General features: G+C 45.9%; 1 protein-coding gene across 1 annotated transcript in view; it reads left to right on the top strand.

The window, feature by feature from the left end:
- Positions 1 to 214: 214 nt before the first annotated feature.
- TAF4 (TATA-box binding protein associated factor 4) overlaps positions 215 to 18,069 on the top strand; it is a 67,476-nt gene continuing 49,621 nt past the window's right edge. Inside the window, exons 1-4 of the mRNA XM_039912889.1 lie at positions 215 to 555; positions 1,136 to 1,297; positions 1,391 to 2,106; positions 2,158 to 2,632. Of these exons, the coding sequence (XP_039768823.1) occupies positions 261 to 555; positions 1,136 to 1,297; positions 1,391 to 2,106; positions 2,158 to 2,632 (1,648 nt within the window). The 5' untranslated portion in view covers positions 215 to 260. The remainder of the gene's footprint in view (positions 556 to 1,135; positions 1,298 to 1,390; positions 2,107 to 2,157; positions 2,633 to 18,069) is intronic.

Genomic DNA, 18,069 nt, shown 5'->3' with positions numbered 1-18,069 from the left:
CTTCCCCTCTCCACTCGCCAATAACGCTCGCGGCCATTTGCCGCCGCTTTTAAGCGGCCCCGACGGCCAATCGGAGGCGCCCGGGATCCCGGGGTCGCGGTGACGTCAGAGCGCGCTGCGTCTGCGCGTTGGGGGCGGAGGGGGGCCTTCCCTCCTCCCCCGGCCCCCCCCCTCCCCGGCCCCGCTCGGCCCTCCCCTCCCCCCCCCCCGCCCTCCTCCTCACCCAGTCGCTATTAGCCAAAGCGGCGGAGTAAAAAAAGATGGCGGCGGGTTCGGATCTGCTGGATGAGGTTTTCTTCAACAGCGAGGTGGACGAGAAAGTGGTGAGCGACCTGGTGGGCTCCCTGGAGTCCCAGCTGGCGGCCAGCACGGCCCACCACCACCACCACCCCCACAAAACGCCGGAGATCCGGGCCGCAGCCGCCGGGGCGCTGGGGAACCATGTTGTGAGCAGCCCTGGAGGAGCCGGAGTAGTAGGAGCCGCCGCCGCCGCCGCCGCCAATGCCCAGACGGAGAGCAGCAAAATGGGACTGGCCCAGGAGATCACAAAAGCAGGTAGACGAGGGGAGGGAGGGAAACGGAGGCCAGGCCGCCGTCTCCCCTCCCCCCGCGCCCAGAGGGGGGTCTGACAACCTCACCGGGGCACCGAGAAAAAGGAGGGGGGGGTTGGAGAGATGTGTGTATGTGCGCCCGCCTCTCTCTCCCTGCCCCTGGGTCTGCCTGTCTCGGTGTCCGTAGGTGCGGGTGTATGTGCGGGGGAAGCCCCCGACCCTCCGCGGCCGGTTGGAAGGGGGGGGAAGGTCCGAGTCCCTTCGTCCCCCCTCCCCAACCCTCCCCGGCCTCCCCGGGCCGGCCGAGAGGGCCTCGGCCGGGGGGCGGCGGGGCCCGGGCCTCTGACATCCCCCGCTCCGGCGGGGGGCGGCGGGCCGGTCCCGCGCTCGGGGCCTAAGGGGTCCGACCGCCCCGACCCCTCTCCCCCCACCCCCACGCCCCGCTCCCCGACTACTCTCCCGACCCCTCCTCCCGCCGACCCCCGCCCCCCATCTCCGGGATTGAATTTTTTTTTTTTTCATTTTTATTTTCTCCTCCCTCTCCCCCCTCCCCTCCCCCCGCCTCGTCGTTGTTGTTGTTGCAGGGGCCGGAGGAGTACAAGGAGGTGTTATTAATCATAACACGACCAGGTCTCCGGGTTCGGCTCTGCTGGATGGAACCTCCTCATCCTCCTCTTCCTCGTCGTCCTCCTCCTCCGGGGGCGGCGGGGGCGGGGGCGGGGGCGGCGGGGGCACCGGCGGCAGTGGCACCCCTGGCAGCAGCAGCAGCAGCAGCGGCGGCGGCAGCGGCACCGGCGGCAGCAGCAGCAGCAGCAGCAGCAGCACGGCGGGACCTGAAGCCGCCACCGTCGCCGCCAGCAGCGCTCCCGGGCCCGCCGCCGCCGGGGCCGCCTCTCCCGGGGCCGCCGCCGCCGCCGCCGGGGCCCAGGGCAAATCGGTGGTCATCAGCAGCACCATGGCAACGGCCCTGTCCTCCCGAAACGGCAAAATCGGGCCCGCCGGCACCACCCCCGCCGCCGCCCCCACCGCCCCCACCACCACGGGGCAAACTTTGAATGGGAGTAACGTCGTGATGAACTCTCACCATTCAGGAAGTGCTGTCGCTTTTGCCGGGACTCCCGCCGCCGCCCCCGCCCCGGTCACCCTCGTCAACAACGGACCCGGCTCGGTAGTGCTGCCGCTGGGCAAGGCCAACGCCGTCAACGCCGTCCTGCCCGCGGCCTCCTCGAACACTGTCATCCAGACCTCCCCCTTCCTCAGCCCCGCCGTGTCGTCGTCGTCGTCCTCGTCCTCGTCCTCGTCGTCGTCGTCCTCTCCCGCTCCCACGGTGATCTCCTCCTCGCAGCCGCCGCCGCCGTCCAGCCTGGGGAGCGGGGCGGCCTCGGTGGCCCTGGTCAGGCCGCCCCTCCACCCGGCGGGACCCGCCGCCGCGCCCGCGGCCGCTCCGGCGGCCGCCGCCGCCCCGGTGGCCGTCGCCCCCGCCGTCGCCCCGGCGGCCGCGGCCACGCAGAACGGGAGCGGGACCAATACTGTGATCAATTCGACCATCGGCGTGGTGGGGGCCCTGCCCGCCCCGGCCCCGGCCCTGGCCCCGGCCCTGGCCCCGGCCCCCGCCGCCGCCCCCGCCGTGGCCGCCGTGGCCGCCGTGGGCTCCGGCGGGGTTGCCCTCCAGTCGCCCATGGCGAACAGCCAGCCCGGCTCCGGGGTGCCGGTCGCCGCCGCCGCCGCACAGGTCATCAAGTCAGAGTCCCCTAAAACCATCGTGCAGGCCGTGCCTCAGCAGCCAACGCTGGCGACCGGCGGCCAGCCCGGCGCGGGGGGCGGCATGATCATTGGGCAAACTATGCAAGGGGGACTCCCCAATCCTAGCGGGTTAGCGCCTCCTCCCCCTCCTCCAGCCCCCGGGACCCCCACGGGGATGGCCAAAGGCACTGCCAACACGGTGGCGCAAAGCATGCCGAGGACGCCGACGGCTACCACTGGTGGCATCCGGGCCACTTTGACTCCTACGGTATTAGCGCCCCGTTTGCCTCAGCCTCCTCAGAATCCAACAAATATTCAAAACTTTCAGTTACCCCCAGGTAAGTCGGGGGGCGGGTTCTGCTTTTTCCGGGCGCCGGGAGAGAGCTGTGAATGATCCAGCTGCTTGGCTGTAGTTGGAAGCTCAGCAGCAGGAAGTTCTCCCTCTGCTTTTTATTCTGAGGCCACTTGGCTTTTAATTGTCACGTTCGATGTCTGTCCCCTCTGCGCAGGTGACCCGGGGTGTCCCAAGGTAGAATTGCCCCATGCCACTTGACTCCACAGTTCACTTTGACCCTTCAGTTTTGTTGCTCTCTTTCTTTTTTGTGTGGGTCGGAGGGGGGAGGGAAAGCGAGGGGGAGACGCGTGAGTGTGTAAAGTTTTGGAAGACAATCTCAAATTTGTATGTTTCTTCTTAGGGTTCTTCAGGATAGAGAATCCTTTTGAATTTTAAAATCATTTTGGGCGTCAAGTCATGTCACCTGAGCAGGCGTCTCTCCCCCTGACCCTGTGTGCCCTTACCACCCTAGAAAGCACGTTGCTTCTTTCTACGGCTGTGTCACGGCAGACAAGTCACGTTTGATTTATACTTTAATTTGAAGTTCGGGACGGTGTAGCCTTTCCTCTTCGTTTCCGAAGCGAGACCCAACGTGTCCTTAACTCACTCTGTTGTGTCTAGGTTGGCGATTCCAACGTTGCCATCGATGGCTCCGCGCTTTCCTCATAGAGGGCCTAGAGAGATCGGGTCCCCAGGAAGGTGTTAAATGGAATGACATTCCCTATTCTCAGGTTTGCTCAGGATTTTACTTCAGTGCCCTGGCTCTGGTAGTTTTTAAGGTAGCTCTTGACCCAGACTGTCAGGGCGAATCATGGCTACCGCTCACCTGGATACATTATGGTTCGGTTCTAATAACTGTAAAATATTTTCGGCATTCACGGTGCTCTTTCAGTGTGGCGTTTCTAGGTGGTGTTTCCATGCGTAAAGATCTAATTCATTTTTCTCGTTAACTCCCTAAAGAATTCGCGAGTGGTGCGTAAGCTAGACATTTCAGTGGATCCTGGGTTAAAAATAATAAGTGATGGAACTCCTACCCCAGGGTGTTTACAAGTGATGTTCCTCACCTAGAAGATACAGTAATAACCGGATGGGTTTTGGGGACTCTCTCTGTAGCTGTAACAAGCCCTTCTGGATTCCTAGGAAGTTTTATTTTTTTTATTACTAAAATTCCAATATTTATCCAACGTAGATGACTTGTTCAGAATATTCAGCTCCTCGGAGACACAGATACACATTTGTGTGCATTTGACCCCTAGTGGTGTCCTTTTTTCCTTGTTCTGTCAGTCGCTTTATGAGATCGGTAAGTTCTATGGAAAATTAGTTCTTCAGGGTTTACTGCTAGACAGTGTGATAGACACCTGTATCATCCCATGCCCCATAATGCTTCTTCGGATTAATGATCAATTACTTCAAAACCATTTCTATGTCAGTGGTAAAAAGTGCCCGGTGGCCTATGAAGAAGTTGAACCGATGGCTCGTGTGTAACTTTAGACAGGAGCCTTATTAAAGGTGAGATCTGGTCTCAACCCCAAAACCTCACCTGCTTCCTTGGATCCTCAAACAGATTTTAAGACCTCAGTTACTGCGATTATTATAAATTGTTGTACTTTGGAGGTGTTCTGCTGTTCTGATTGCCTCTGTAGTTCTGGTCGCTTCACACATTTCCTGATCTGTGCACATTAATCTTGACATTTAAGATATTTAAAGGTGTTTCCTTAGGGTGTAGTTATTTATGGCGTAAACTTGTATCTCATGCCGTATACTACATGTACTTCCTTTAAAACAACACAGAGTACTCCATATCATCTTGATTTTTTTTTTTTTTTTTGGTATTTTTCTCCAAAGATGTCAGTGAGGACTGATCAAGTGTACAGTTAGATTGAAAAAAATTGAAATGGTTATTAAGTTTGTATTGAGTAAAACTTGACAAAAACGTGTTCTAGCTGACTAAAATATCTGCAGTGCCTTCCACATGTACATTAACCTTAATGCAGTTCAACTGATGTCTGCTTTTTAAATAACCTATTGTTCTGTCAGTTTTCATCGTGATACCGTTATACAGTTGAACGCTGCCTCAGAAATCTGGGATTAATTGGCATCATTTTTTTAGGTTAACCTTTCCTGGGTACTGACGTTTTCATGTATATCCTTTGGGAAGGAAAAGTGGTTTAGTGGCTCTTTTTCTGTCTTTGTTATCAAAACCTTTGGGGCATCTTTATTTGTTGTTGCTCTGACTCATTTTCATCCCCAAACCTGATCTTTTTAGTGTGACTTTGTCAAGTTAGAGTACTACTTACTCTTTGTAAGATCTGGAAGAACTGTGTGAAGATTTTGGTTCTTCCATTCCTTGCTGCATTTCTTAGAAACTTCACCCTGGAGAGCAACCCAGGTCTAACGTCTGGATCACCAACATCGGGAGCTGTTCCCTAAGAAATCAAAAAAATTATCTGGAAAACACCATCCACATTATCGTACAAAAAGGCCCCAAATATCTCGTAATCGGTTTTTCCAGAAATAAAATCCCGGCGTGTCAGTCTTCAACTTGGTACCTCAAAACAACCATACTTCGTAAAGACTACGAAACAGAAAGGAGCTAAAACGGGATTAGCAAAAGGCACTCCCTTTCTGAAAAGGAGAAAATGATTTTTTTAATTTTTTTTTTTTTTAAAAAGAAGCACTCTAGTTACAACTTTTAGTCAGCGGTGGGAAAATAAGGCAAAACGAGTGTTGCCTAGTGTTCCGAAACCGGTCAGAAAACACTTGCCACGCTGGTGTTCCCTAAATTGGTGGTATTTGACACCTATTAATGCAAGTTAGGATTTCCTTTTGGAACCTTTTGACCTTAACTCAGCCTTCAAAATGATTTTCAAATAGTCAGAGTGTAAAAAGGTAAATTGATTTTTGTAGAAGGTTTTGGTCAAAATTTCACGAATGGACTAGGTAATGCCATTAGGGGAGAGGTAAGTTTGCAGAAAGTCCCATGCCTAATCATGTCAATTCTGCCAACCTCAGTAGTGGGAGTTGGTGAAGCTAAACACTCCCGGCATCCCCTAACTAAACTTAATTTTTTAATATCATATGAGTGTAATTTATGATTTTTGGGTGGGGAGAATGGAGGCTGAAATAGAAGACTCAAAGATAGTATTCCTAGATAGATAGATATAGACTGTAAGCCCGTCAAACGGCAGGGACTGTCTCTATCTGTTGCCGACTTGTTCATCCCAAGCGCTTAGTACAGTGCTCTGCACATAGTAAGCGCTCAATAAATACTATTGAATGAATGAATGAATATTCCTAATACTCATTGTTCCTTCTTACGGCGTGCTTACTCGAATAATTGTCTGTTTTATGGCATTTGTTAAGCACTTACTCTGTGCTGGGCCCTGTTCTAAGCCCTGGGCTAGGTACAAAGTAATCAGATTAGACACAGTCCTTGTCTCCCATGGGGCTCACATATAAGTCTTAAAAATAAGGGCAAGTTTCCTTAGTAAAGCTCCCATTAAATTGCAACTCCTCTGAAACAGAGAAACATGCTTTCCTTTTGTTGAATTTTCCCAAATGTTTACTCTGTAGATGCTGTACTCTCTGGGTGCTCAATAAATACCAGCACTACTATTATCATTTACTATGACTCTTTCTCCTCCTACTATTTTCAGGCAAATTAATAATGTTGGTATTTGTTAAGCACTTACTATGTGCAGAGCACTGTTCTAAGCACTGGGGTAGATACAGGGTAATCAGGTTGTCCCACGTGAGGCTCAGTTAATCCCATTTTACAGATGAGGTAACTGAGGCACAGGGAAGTTAAGTGACTTGCCCACAGTCACACAGTTGACAAGTGGCAGAGCTGGGAGTCGAACCCATGACCTCTGACTCCGAAGCGCAGGCTCTTTCCACCGAGCCACACTGCTTCTCTTCAAGAGATGAAGTAACTGAGGCCCAGAGAACTGAAGTGACTTGCCCAGCATCACACAACAGACAAGGGGCCAAGCCGGGACCAGAGCCTGGGTCTTTCTGACTCCAGGAGGCCGGTGCTCTGTCCTTTTGGCCACGCTGCTTCTCCTGATAATTCTTATTTTGTTGGTTAGGATTTTGTGGGAGGTACAGTGTAGCAGTCAATCCTTGTGTTAGAATTTTGTATGCTCTGATTTTCTAAAGAAGATTCAAGATATGTCTTTCGCACCGATTTGGGAATTGTTAGAAAGATCGCAACATTTAAAAGCAACAACATAGAGCTGTAAAAAAGTTGTTCCAAGTTCCCTGAAAAGCATGTTTGTTTGTTGCTCTTAAGTTTTATAGATGTTGCAGCAGCAAAAAAAGCCATATTTGGGGGATGGTGGGGCGGGGAGAGGGAGGGACACCATCATTAGCATGTGACTCAGTTGTTTACATTTTTTTCAGATAGGTGTTCACTTTTAAAATGTGCATTTCAGAGGATTATTGTAGACCTAACCAACTAATGTTTCCTTCTGAATGATCTCCTTTATACTGTGGAAAGAATTTACTGCCCCAGTGTGTCAGGGTTTTCCCATATATATATATATATACTCATCCTCAATTTTTCTTTCTGTTTCCAAAGAATTCATTTTCTTAGTTCCTGTTGCCCGTGATCTTAAAAACAACCCTGGGTGACTCTTTTAAATTGAATATTTCTTAGATTAGACTGTAAGCTTGTGGTGGGCAGGGAATGTCTGTTATATTGTACTCTCTTAAGCGCTTAGTACAGTGCTCTGCACACAGTAAGTTCTCAATAAATACAATTGATTGATTAAGATTAATATGCCCAGGATGTCAGGGGCCTACTAGGGCAGTGCTTTCAGTCCGTTTTTTGGTGTGTGGGGGGGTGAGGGAGGAGAGGTTGAGGGGGCGGATAGGGGTTTCTGACTGTTTTTGTCACCACCACCACCTTTGATTTGGGAGAATGTGTTATCGCTTTTCGCCTGGCAGCCGCTTTTTCAAAGCCGTTTGGATCTAGTGGTCTCCCATTCTCCATAAACGGTGGAGTAACCCAAGGACCTCTGAGATTTCCTTATTAGGAATCAATAATCTGATTGGAAACTGCTTCAGAAAGTCTGTGTACTTATTGAGAAGCATTGTGACTCGGTGGAAAGAGCATGGGCTTGGGAGTCGGAAGTCATGGGTTCAAATCCAGGTTCTGCCGTTAGTCAGCTGTCAAGTCACTTAACTTCTCTGCGCCTCAGTTACCTCATCTATAAAATGAGGATTAAGACTGTGAGCCCACGTGGGACAACCTGATCACCTTGTATCCTCCCCAGCGCTTCGAACAGTGCTTTGCACATAGTAAGTGCTTAACAAAATATCATTATTATTATCAGCTTCACCCTGACATTCTCTGTGACCTGGGATGAGTTGTGTCAATCCTTCCTCAGTTTTCATAGCTGTTAAGTGGGGTTAGTAGTTGTAAAGCGCTCTGAAATTCCTGTATGAAAGGTACTTTTATATCTGCAGAATATTCTTTGGTATTCCTACTTCCTTTTTAGTCCCATAAAATTTTCACTGACTCAAAAAGTCATAAAGCTAAAACAGCTCTTCAGGGCAACCCTAAAGCAAACCAATACAGGGCAGTGGGTTTCTCTGATTTTAGATATGTGGTATTGAACTTCCTCTCTGCTCTTTGTCTCTTGATTATGACAGTAGGGTAGGCTACCAAAATACTCTCTTTTCTTCACGTTTAGTATCATTCCTATTTATAGGAATGACAAGTAGCAAGGAAACAGTGTGCAACTGATAGGAGTCTACCTGCAGGAAAAAAAAATGTCCAGAAATACAAAGACTTACATTTTCTCGTGATCCTTGGCAAATAAGAACGGGGAAAGGGAAAAATTATGGGGTGAGGGAGGGGAGGTGAGGGGATAGATCCTATTTAGCAGAGTCCTTATAGAACATACGTTGTCCAGACCCCTCCCTCTGCGTTCCCTTCCTATTGTGAATATTTGCTGTCCTGTGTTGGAAGAGAAGAAGATTGAGCAGGCAGTTCATTGTTTTATTGGGTAGTTATTCTTGGCTGCTTTTGCGCTAATGATGATGCTAACTAATCATTATCATACATGCATCACTTTGTAAACATAAAATGCTATTAATCTTGTTTACTATCTAGTTCCCGTAACACCGCCTAAGAAAGCTACTTAAGAAAATACATTTTCTCTCTAAAGTGGGACACACATAAATCAGGAACACCTCATAGCCGGTTAGAACTCAGAGCTCCCGTTTCCCCAGATCCGTACTTTAAAATTTAAGTACCCTTAAAATTTAAAAATCAATTGTTCTGTAGGACCCTTACCCACAAAAAACTGGATTGAAACCCCGAACATAATTCTCAGAGATTGGCGTAATCCAACATCAGTGCCTCTCCATCAGCGCTGACCCCGATCGAACCTAAAGACTAGAATCGTTTCCAAGTCTCTTAGTCATCTCACTGCCCAGTCAGTCAACTAGTTACTCTCCCTTCCTTTCCCTCCTTGGTAGTTCACTGAAATTTCTGCAGGAAAAGTTCTTGCTGGTGTACTTTTTTAAGGCTATTCCAGGTTTATGCGGACCTACGCATAATATCACACATTAACGTTGGGCTAATCTTCCTTTTGAAATCATTAATTTGATGAAAATACATGCCTTCTAACTATAGCAGGCTGCACGTGGCTGGCCAAAATCCAGTTCCCATTGGTCCATTTACACCACATTGGTTTTAGAAGATTTTGAAGTGGTAATTAAAGAGATCTAGTTAAACCTGGGCTTGAATAGATGGGCTAATTTGCATGCCTGAACTTTTTTCACCCTTTGGTCTTTTTTAAGTGTTCTTCCCTTTGGGGACAGCCACTGTCTCTATTCCTGGGTTTGGCTCCCTCGAAGTTACTAGAACTTGGTTTTCCTTGGGGCGGTTACACAATTTTAGGGCTCTACCTTTGGAACCTACTTCATTTGCTTCCTGTGCTGGGCTGGAGCGTGACTTCCTTGAGGGTGATGGAAGTTGTTTTGTTTAGTCAGGTCTTTTGATAGTCATAAAAGACTTAGATTAATCAAAAGGAGAGAACTTTATGCAGTCAGAACATTGTGTTCTAGTTGAAGAACCACCTGTCAGGTTGCCTTAACTTATTGCCCCCCTTATATTCAAAATAAAGTAAGACTAGCTAACATGGACGTATACATGAGCTGCTTTAAAATATCTTTTGCCTAATATTTCGTCCTCAAATGCCTGTTAGAATATTTTTATTTTATTTTTTTTTACAGGGGAGAGTACTGCCTCTTTAGATCTACTCAGAATCCTGGGAATATGTAATTCAATGTGAACATTTCTGTGAGTGTATCCTCCAGTGAATTCCCTGAATTTCAAAAGCAGAGGGGTATAGAAATAGGCACAAATGAGCAGGGTGGTAGAGAAAGATTCCCCCCACCACTGTCTGGAGTGGATTTTTAAGCATCTGTATTAAATATCTAACTTGCCCTATCTCTTCAGCAAAACCACAGACTTTCCTCTGTTCACAATTGCCACATATTACATTGTGCTTCCTAGTCTTGTGGTCGCAAACTTTTATTCATTCAGTAAAATTAAGCTGTCAGAGCTATTTCATGTTCATTTGAAATTCGCTAGTAGTATTATGGTATTCATTTGGCGCTTCCTATGGGTGAAGCACTATGCTAAGCGCTGGGGTAGACACAAGTTAATCCAGTCAGACACAGTCCCTGACCCATGTGGCGTTCACATTCTAAGTAGGAGGGAGAACAGAAATGTGAAGGGTTTGTCTTTTCATGTCATCAGATTTTGATTTCTTTGATCTTTTGAGATCCTAAAGGCCGCTCCATCCCTCATCCCGGCGTTAGGACCGTGCACGAGCCAAGCGTAGTTGACTTGCCACAGAATGGTGAGGCTGGGCTTCGGCTCGTCCACCTGCCCCCATTTCAAGCTTCCTCTGGTGCTGGGTGAGGGAGCATGTGTGAAAGCATCACAGGTACTTGGAAATCTTTCAGCAAGCAGAGCAGTCCATAAAACAACCCGGGGAGAGAGGCTCCGTCCTCCTTCGGAAATGAGACCGAGCCCCATTCGTCCCATCCAAGACTTCAGGCCAGAGAGGGTTCCTTTGGCCTGTGAGGGTCTCTCTGGCCCTCAGTTTTGAAAGTGATTTTAGATGAGAAAGGAGAGGGATTTCTTCTCTTGGTACGATTGAAAGCTGTCACCTGGCTTGTTTCGGTTTCGAAAATAGGCTGCGCCTAGAACCTTCAGTAACGGAGTTACTTCTGAAGAGTGGTTATAGGTAATGATTTCATTCAGTAGGTATTTCTTTAAGTTAGAATCCTTAAGGTTCTTACCAGAGAGAGGAAAAAAAAAAGAACCAAAGTCATCAGAAATGTTAACCTTAAAGGGGTTGGCAAGAATCAAAAAGGAATTGTTTTGCATGCCCTTGGTCATACAGTGCTGTCGATTGTAAGGGCTGAGCAGATTTTAGTCCACCTGGACCTAGAGTGTTTCTCCAGGGGGACCCCGAACCTCGCTCTGCCTCCCAGGCCCAGGTTCCCCCAAAACAGGCTCCCCTTCCAACTCCCAGAACTCTGCAGTTGGAGTCTTGGTAGAGGAAGGCTGTTAATTAAGGAAAACCTGTAGTTGACTCTTTCAGAATGATGCTTCACGATTCCAGCATCCCAGAGAAGATAATCAATAATTTGTTTCACACAAAGCGTCCTGTACAATTTCAAATAATTACATTTTTCTTAAAATGTAAGAATGTCTCTTTCAGACATTTGTTTGTAGAAAGTTAGCAAGTCCATAAAGTAATAAAAACAACCACTTCTTATGAAAGGGTGAAGCCTTAAAATAGCCCCTATAAAACTTTGTCACATAATGCTAAGCATTATGTATTACAACATTTACAAGTATTTACTACAAAACTTTTCTGTGTCCCTCAGACAACAAACCTCACATAGTGTGAAGCAGGAGATGTGTTTTTCTCTCAAATATTATTTGGCTTTTTCTGATCAGACCTTACTTTCTAAAATGATATTGCCAGTTATTTTGAAACAAGGAAAAGGGTAAACGGAAACCTCTTTCCCAACAAATCACTCACCTTTATAGTGGCTCTGACACTGCTGAGGAGTCTTAATTAATCTTAGTCATCTGTGGAAATGCCAGAATTTTTATTTTGTGAGATTTACAAGATCTTTGATTAGCCATTTTATTTAGAAGTAGTAAAGTTGGGGATTAGGTCGAAAGAACGAACTTCCTCACTCTGTGGCAAACACACCAATGCTAAGGAGCTCAACTGAGTCCATGTAGGAGCAGTCGTCTGATTATTGAGTTGTAAATTAAAGCAGAATCACGATACAGAAACTGTTTAGCAAACTATGCAGTGTCTGATTAAGGATAATAATCATCATGGTACTTGTTAAGCGTTTATGGTGTGCCAAACACTGTTCTAAACGCTGGGGTAGATAGACGTTAATCAGATGCGTATGGCATATTTTTTGATAAAGTTCTAATTGGTTTTTGAGATCCACAGAAAGTCACTTGAGGTCCAGAATGTCAGTCATTTTAAAAGTTGCCTGCAAATGTTTTGATTTTTTTTTTAATATGTATAAATGGTTTAGTTGCTTAAAAATGTGTTGTGGGTAACTTCTGAGGAACTGATTCAGTTACTTAGAGCTGGAATTTTTGACACCTTGTCCTAGAATTGTGGATTTTCATCCTGAATTCTGCTTTCTCAGAGCACACACAGCAGCTTTCATTGAAGTAGCAGCTTTGTAAGTTGCATTCAAACTAAAAAGAGCCCCTTTAGGGCTGCTTGGAATGTTTGGCGTGCAACACTATTTCATAACATTAAGAAAAGCTACTATCATTACGTATATTTTTGGCCAATAGGGCTCCCAAGTCACATATTAGCTCACAGTAATAACATTTAATGAGGCCTCATTTGGTTAAGTGCACTGTACTAAGGTGTTTGGGAAGTACAGAATGCAGAGCAGATTGCCCCCTACCCACAAGGAGCTTACACTCTGACAAGCAGGACGAGGATGAAAATATGTGCAACTAGAATGATCAGAATAGAGTTTAGGACTGGAAGTCAGGAGGTCAAAGTTCTGATTGTAGCTCTGCCACACCAGCTTGCTGTGTGTCCTTGGGCAAGTTTCCTAACCCCTCTGGGCTTTAGTTTCCTCATCTGTAAAAAGGTGAGATAGCTGCTCTCCCTACCTTTTAGAGTGTGAGCCCTGTATGAAACAGGGACTATCAGATGTACTTCTCCCGAGTCAGTATTCAGTGTAATGCTTGGCGGCTACTTGGTATTTAATAAATAGCGTAATTATTATAAATATTGCATGTTTTTAGATTTTTATAAAGAGCTTTCTTTTGTGCATTTGACAGAAAGTAATTTCCTGACTTCCAGATTCTTTTAGTTGGTATAATATGACAGGTATTTTTTTTTTAAAGTTGGTGACAACAGTATCTCTATATTAAGGCTTGCAAAGGGCTGTAAATAAAATAAAGTAGTACCAGTTGAAGATTTAAGAGACCCCTCTTGTTTTTTTTTAATGGGGCTTTCAAAAAGACTTTTCAAGTCAGTGAATATTACAAAGTAAGACATTTCAGAAAAGGATTTTTGGAAAGGGTTGGGTGTTATTTTAATTTCAAAGCTTTCTCTCTGAATAAATTGATTAGAAAATAGGATTGTCAGCCTGCTAAAAGCAGGTAACTTCTTGTCAAAGAAACAGGCTAATCTATAACTTTTAATTGGCAGAAGTTACAAAATTGCCTCTATCTGAATTCCCAGGTGTAGTAAGTTCCAAAGCATCCTTGAACATGGGTTTCTGGAACCCCTGAACATGGATTTGGATTTGTTCCTTCTCTGTGAGACAAAGTTGTTTTCTTTCATTTAGGTTCTCTAGTTGGGGAAACAAGAGACATATTCATTTGGCATATTGAGCTCCAGCTGCCTCCTAACTTAAAAACGCCCAGACACTTATACGGAAAGTTGAATTTCACGTCCCCCCTACTCTGCTGGATACTGTATTTAGTGAAATCAAAGGTTAAGGAAAGGAATCATTAGTTTACAATTGCAGCAACTTGGTAGTTGTTGCCTTTATCGGATTTTTGACCTTTTAACTAAGTTCAGTAAGAAACAAGCTCGTTTTTGTAGTTGTCTATTGTCTCTTCTGGAAAGTGATTTTTATTTAATTACTGGTAATTTCAGTGGCGTTGCCTGTTGGAAAGAGCAGGGGCCTGGGAGTCAGAAGACCTGGGTTTTAATGTCTCCTCCACCACTTTCCCTGCGGCGCGACCTTGGGCAAGTGACTTACTTTCTCTGGGCCTCAGTTTCCTCATCTGTAAAACAGGGATTCAGTATCTATTCCTCCTCCTACCTTGACTGTGAGCTAGACTGTGACACAGTCCTGACCTGATTGTCTTAGTTTAGTAAATAAACACTCTCTCCCAGGGTTTAGTAGAGTTTTTAGCAGGTAGGAAGCATTTAACAAATACTGCAATTATTATTGTTATTATGACTCGACTTCGGGAGTGGTAGTCCTAAATTACAGATGCAGAAAGTCTGCGTGAGAGGGGCTTTGTTTGGATCGGTTGTCTTTTTTCAAATCTGTCATATGAATCTAGTGGATGCAATTTCTGATTAGGTTGCATTTTGATGTAACTCTTCCTTGAAGAGGCCTTTACTTTACTTTACTGAAGAGGCCAAGCTCTCATTTCTTCTCCCTCTCTTTTCTACATCGCCTATGCACTTGGATCTGTACCCTTTAAGCACTCAATGTTCACCCCACGCTCAGCCCCACAGCACTGATGTACATATCCATAATTTATTTTAATGACAGGGAAAGTGTCTTCCAACTCTGTTCTCTTCTACTCTCCTGAGTGTTTAGAACAATGCTCTGCAGACAGTGCTCAGTAAAGACTATCGATTGCTAATTTTTAGGTAGTACAATACACTGAACCCCGTGAACCGTAGCTAAATGGGGTTACTACTACTAGTTGGTAGTTTTTTGTGTAAAAACAACTGCAAGAAAGTCAGCATGCTGTTCATGCAGCTTTTGAAACAATCCAATTAGCACTGTAAAATGTTTTTGTGTGTCTTTGTGGCTTCCAAATCACAAAGATGAAATTGCAGAATACATTATTATATCAGAAGAGTTTGTCTCCAAAGGGAGCACGCAAGATGATTATTGGCCTAATAATTACACTGTAGCTGTATTGAGTGCCAATAGGGAGCTAAAAGTACTGGGTTTTAAAATAGTTTAAAGTTAGGAGTGACTTCTAGATCAAGCGTAGGCAAATTGGGGCCTGAGAACTCCCTGCCGCAATTCTTGCGGTGAGTCATATGTGCAGGGGTACATCAGGCTGCCGCGTGCCACCTCTCCAGCCCTCTGAGTGGTGGCAGGGTCTGCACCCCACTAGGACCAGCCAAGAAGGGGTGCCACCCCCCCCCCCCAGCCCCTGTTCCTGTGTCACTGTCACCCCAGTTCCCTCACTCCCGAACTTCTGGCTAAAGAACATCTTTGGATCTGCGGCTCTGCTCTATTTTGTCTTCAGTTTGTGGCACTTCAGCTCATGAGCCTTGGCCACCCTTGCTGTAGATTGACACATACGGAAGTCAACATTCTACGGAGTAATAATGATGCTTCTTCACTGATTGGTTTATGTCATCTGGGGAAATAGAGAACAAACACATTTGGAGGTCTTCAGTTGAAATGAAATGTAAATTCAGAGTAATACTAATGGAGGCAAAGTAAAAAAAGAAACCAACAGCCTAAGGAAAAAGGTAAGAATGCAGAACGCAAGCATTCATTGGAAGAGTTTATATCGTCAGGGTACTTCTGTTAGTATCCTGTTAAAGAAAACTGGCCTTTAAGTGTAATTTAATTTGGATGGTTTTTTGTGTTTTTTTTTAAACTCTTGAGCTTTTTGGTCAACCAGAGAACTGTCTTAGTGATGACAAGCTCATCATGCACAGGGAACGTGTCTGCCAACTCTGTTGTACTCTCCCAAGTGCTTAGTACAATGCTCTGCATGTAGTGCTCAGTAAATGTCATTGATGATGATGATGAGTTTGGTTTTCTCAGACTGCCAAGAAATAACAATCATGCAGCCAGATTTTTCCAAAGGACTTCAACACGATCTTAAAATTTAGAAATTGCATTTGTGTGTCAGTTTTTTCAGGTACATTTGGAGACTGTTTCCTTGGGATTTGGTTCGAAGTGCTGCTAGAATGGAATTCACACAAACTTTCTAAAAGTGTGATGTAGCAAAGGGACTTAGAAACCTTCTGAAAATAAGGAATTAAGAGTACTCATTCTTAGCATGGCTTATCCCAAGGTTTCAGGAAAGGATGAATGAAACAAAGCTTAACAAAACGTCTCTGAAGCAAAAATGTGAGAATACCTGAACATTTAGCTTAAGGCTCTGTTGCAAAAAGATGCTCATCAGGGTGAATAATAATTTTATTCTAGGTAGGCAGTAGGTGATATAATTTTTTTATTAGAATATATGGATATACTGGAGGATATATACATGGTTTGAACTTGTTTACGAGGCAGGTTTAGGGACCACTTTTTTGGTTTAAAGGGATATACTTTCTTTGAGAGCTTCTGAAACGGTTAGTGCTTGCCTTTCCCGGAAGAGTTTTCCTCCTCTTCGATTTAGGCTCCAGTAAGCATAGTAGAGTAAGGAAGCAGTGATTCACTGACAAATTGTAGCTGGCAAACTGGAAAACTTTACAGCTTGCTTTTTTTTTTTAAATAGTATTTGTTAAGTGCTTCCTTTATGCCAGGCACTGTTTTATGAGCTCAGGTAGATGCAAGCTTATCAGGTTGGACATAGCCCATGTCCCACATGGGGTTCCCAGTCTTGATCCCCATTTTACAGATGAGGTAACGGAGGCATGGAGACATCAAGTTATTTACCCAAGTCACACAGCCAAAAGTGGCGGAGATGGGATTAGAACCCAGGTCCTCTAACTCCCAGGTTCATGGCCGTACTGCCTCCCAAGCTTTGCTTGAATGGAACAGAAGAAGTTGAGAGAAAAGAGTTCCCAGCTAAGACCCAGCTTGTCAAAGTTTGACCGGGAATCGGCAAATAGATGAGGTGTAAGGAAGGCCAGGGGTTTGGGGACACCTCCAGGAAAAGCTTCTACCTCTTACTCCCTGACTCACCAAAACCTCAGGAAGCCGTGGTTTGCGGTCTAGCTTCTCCCACAGACAAGGACTAAATTCTGTCACTTGTCAGTACGCGAAGACGATTTGTTACCTTACTGAAATGGCATTTGTAAATGTTCCCTCAAAGCAGTGCAAGTATCTGGTCACCCAGGGAGCTTAACAGGCAATCCGGTGCCGCCCATCTGTGTAGCTTGCACCATGGTAAGGTTTCTGGCCTCCTGGTCGAGAAAATAATTGGAACACTGGCATTAGGCAAGCCATTCACCAGTTCAGGCCACTCAGGGCTGTGTTCTCTGGGTAGGATCTTGCTGGCAGTGGAGGATATGAGAACATAAGTAAGGCCATTACTGGTTTAAATCAGTGGTGCGGGTCATGCAGAATGCTGTCACAGGCAATGGCAACTGAATGTTTGGAGGAACGTTGTATGGTGGCTGCTTTAAGGGAAGCAATGTGGCCTAGTGGCAAGAGCATGGGCTTGGGGGTCCAGAGGTCACGGATTCTAATTTTGGCTCCACCGCTTACCTGCTGTGTAACCTTGGGCCAGTCACTTAACTTTTCTGTGCCTCAGGTACCTCATCTGTAAAATGGGGATTAAGAGTGTGAGCCTCATGTGGGACGGGGTCTGATTACCTTGTACCAGTCTGATCTACCCCATCTTAGAACTCTGCTTGGCACATAGTAAGCGCTTAAATATCATCATCATTATTATTATTGTTGTCCTGTCTTCAGATATAATGGTAAAGGAAGTACAGTCCTCAGACTTTTTCCTCTTGTAAGCCATTATGAACCTCTCCTCTTCTGAATTTATCCAACTCCTTTTGAGCCTACTGGTATTTTTTTGCCTGTGTAACTTCCTATGGAAATAAATTCCACATTTGCCACTCTCTAGGTGAAGAAATGATTTTTTTTTTAAACACACCACCTCCAAGCTTTAGTAGGTCATCCCTTATAATGGCCTTGAGGGATTTGGTAAACAACAATTCCAGCTTCATTTTTGTTCACCTCCTTTTTCTGTCTTCTGGATCCACCTGACTGCTCTTTGAACTGCCTCCAGTTTTATTGTCCTTCCTAAGATGCAGTGGCTGAAACTTTCCATGCAGACAAAACTGTGAGAAGCATGAGAACCATGAGAAGCAGCGTGGCTCGGTGGAAAGAGCATGGGCTTTGGAGTCAAGGGTCATGAGTTCAAATCCCAGCTCTGCCACTTGTCAGCTGTGTGACTGTGGGCAAGTCACTTAACTTCTCTGTGCCTCAGTTACCTCATCTGTAAAATGGGGATTA

Source organism: Ornithorhynchus anatinus, chromosome 8, assembly GCF_004115215.2.
Source record: "Ornithorhynchus anatinus isolate Pmale09 chromosome 8, mOrnAna1.pri.v4, whole genome shotgun sequence".
Taxonomy (NCBI): domain Eukaryota; kingdom Metazoa; phylum Chordata; class Mammalia; order Monotremata; family Ornithorhynchidae; genus Ornithorhynchus; species Ornithorhynchus anatinus.
The sequence above is the reverse complement of the archived record's forward strand: the minus strand, read 5'-3'. Positions and strand labels throughout refer to the sequence as shown.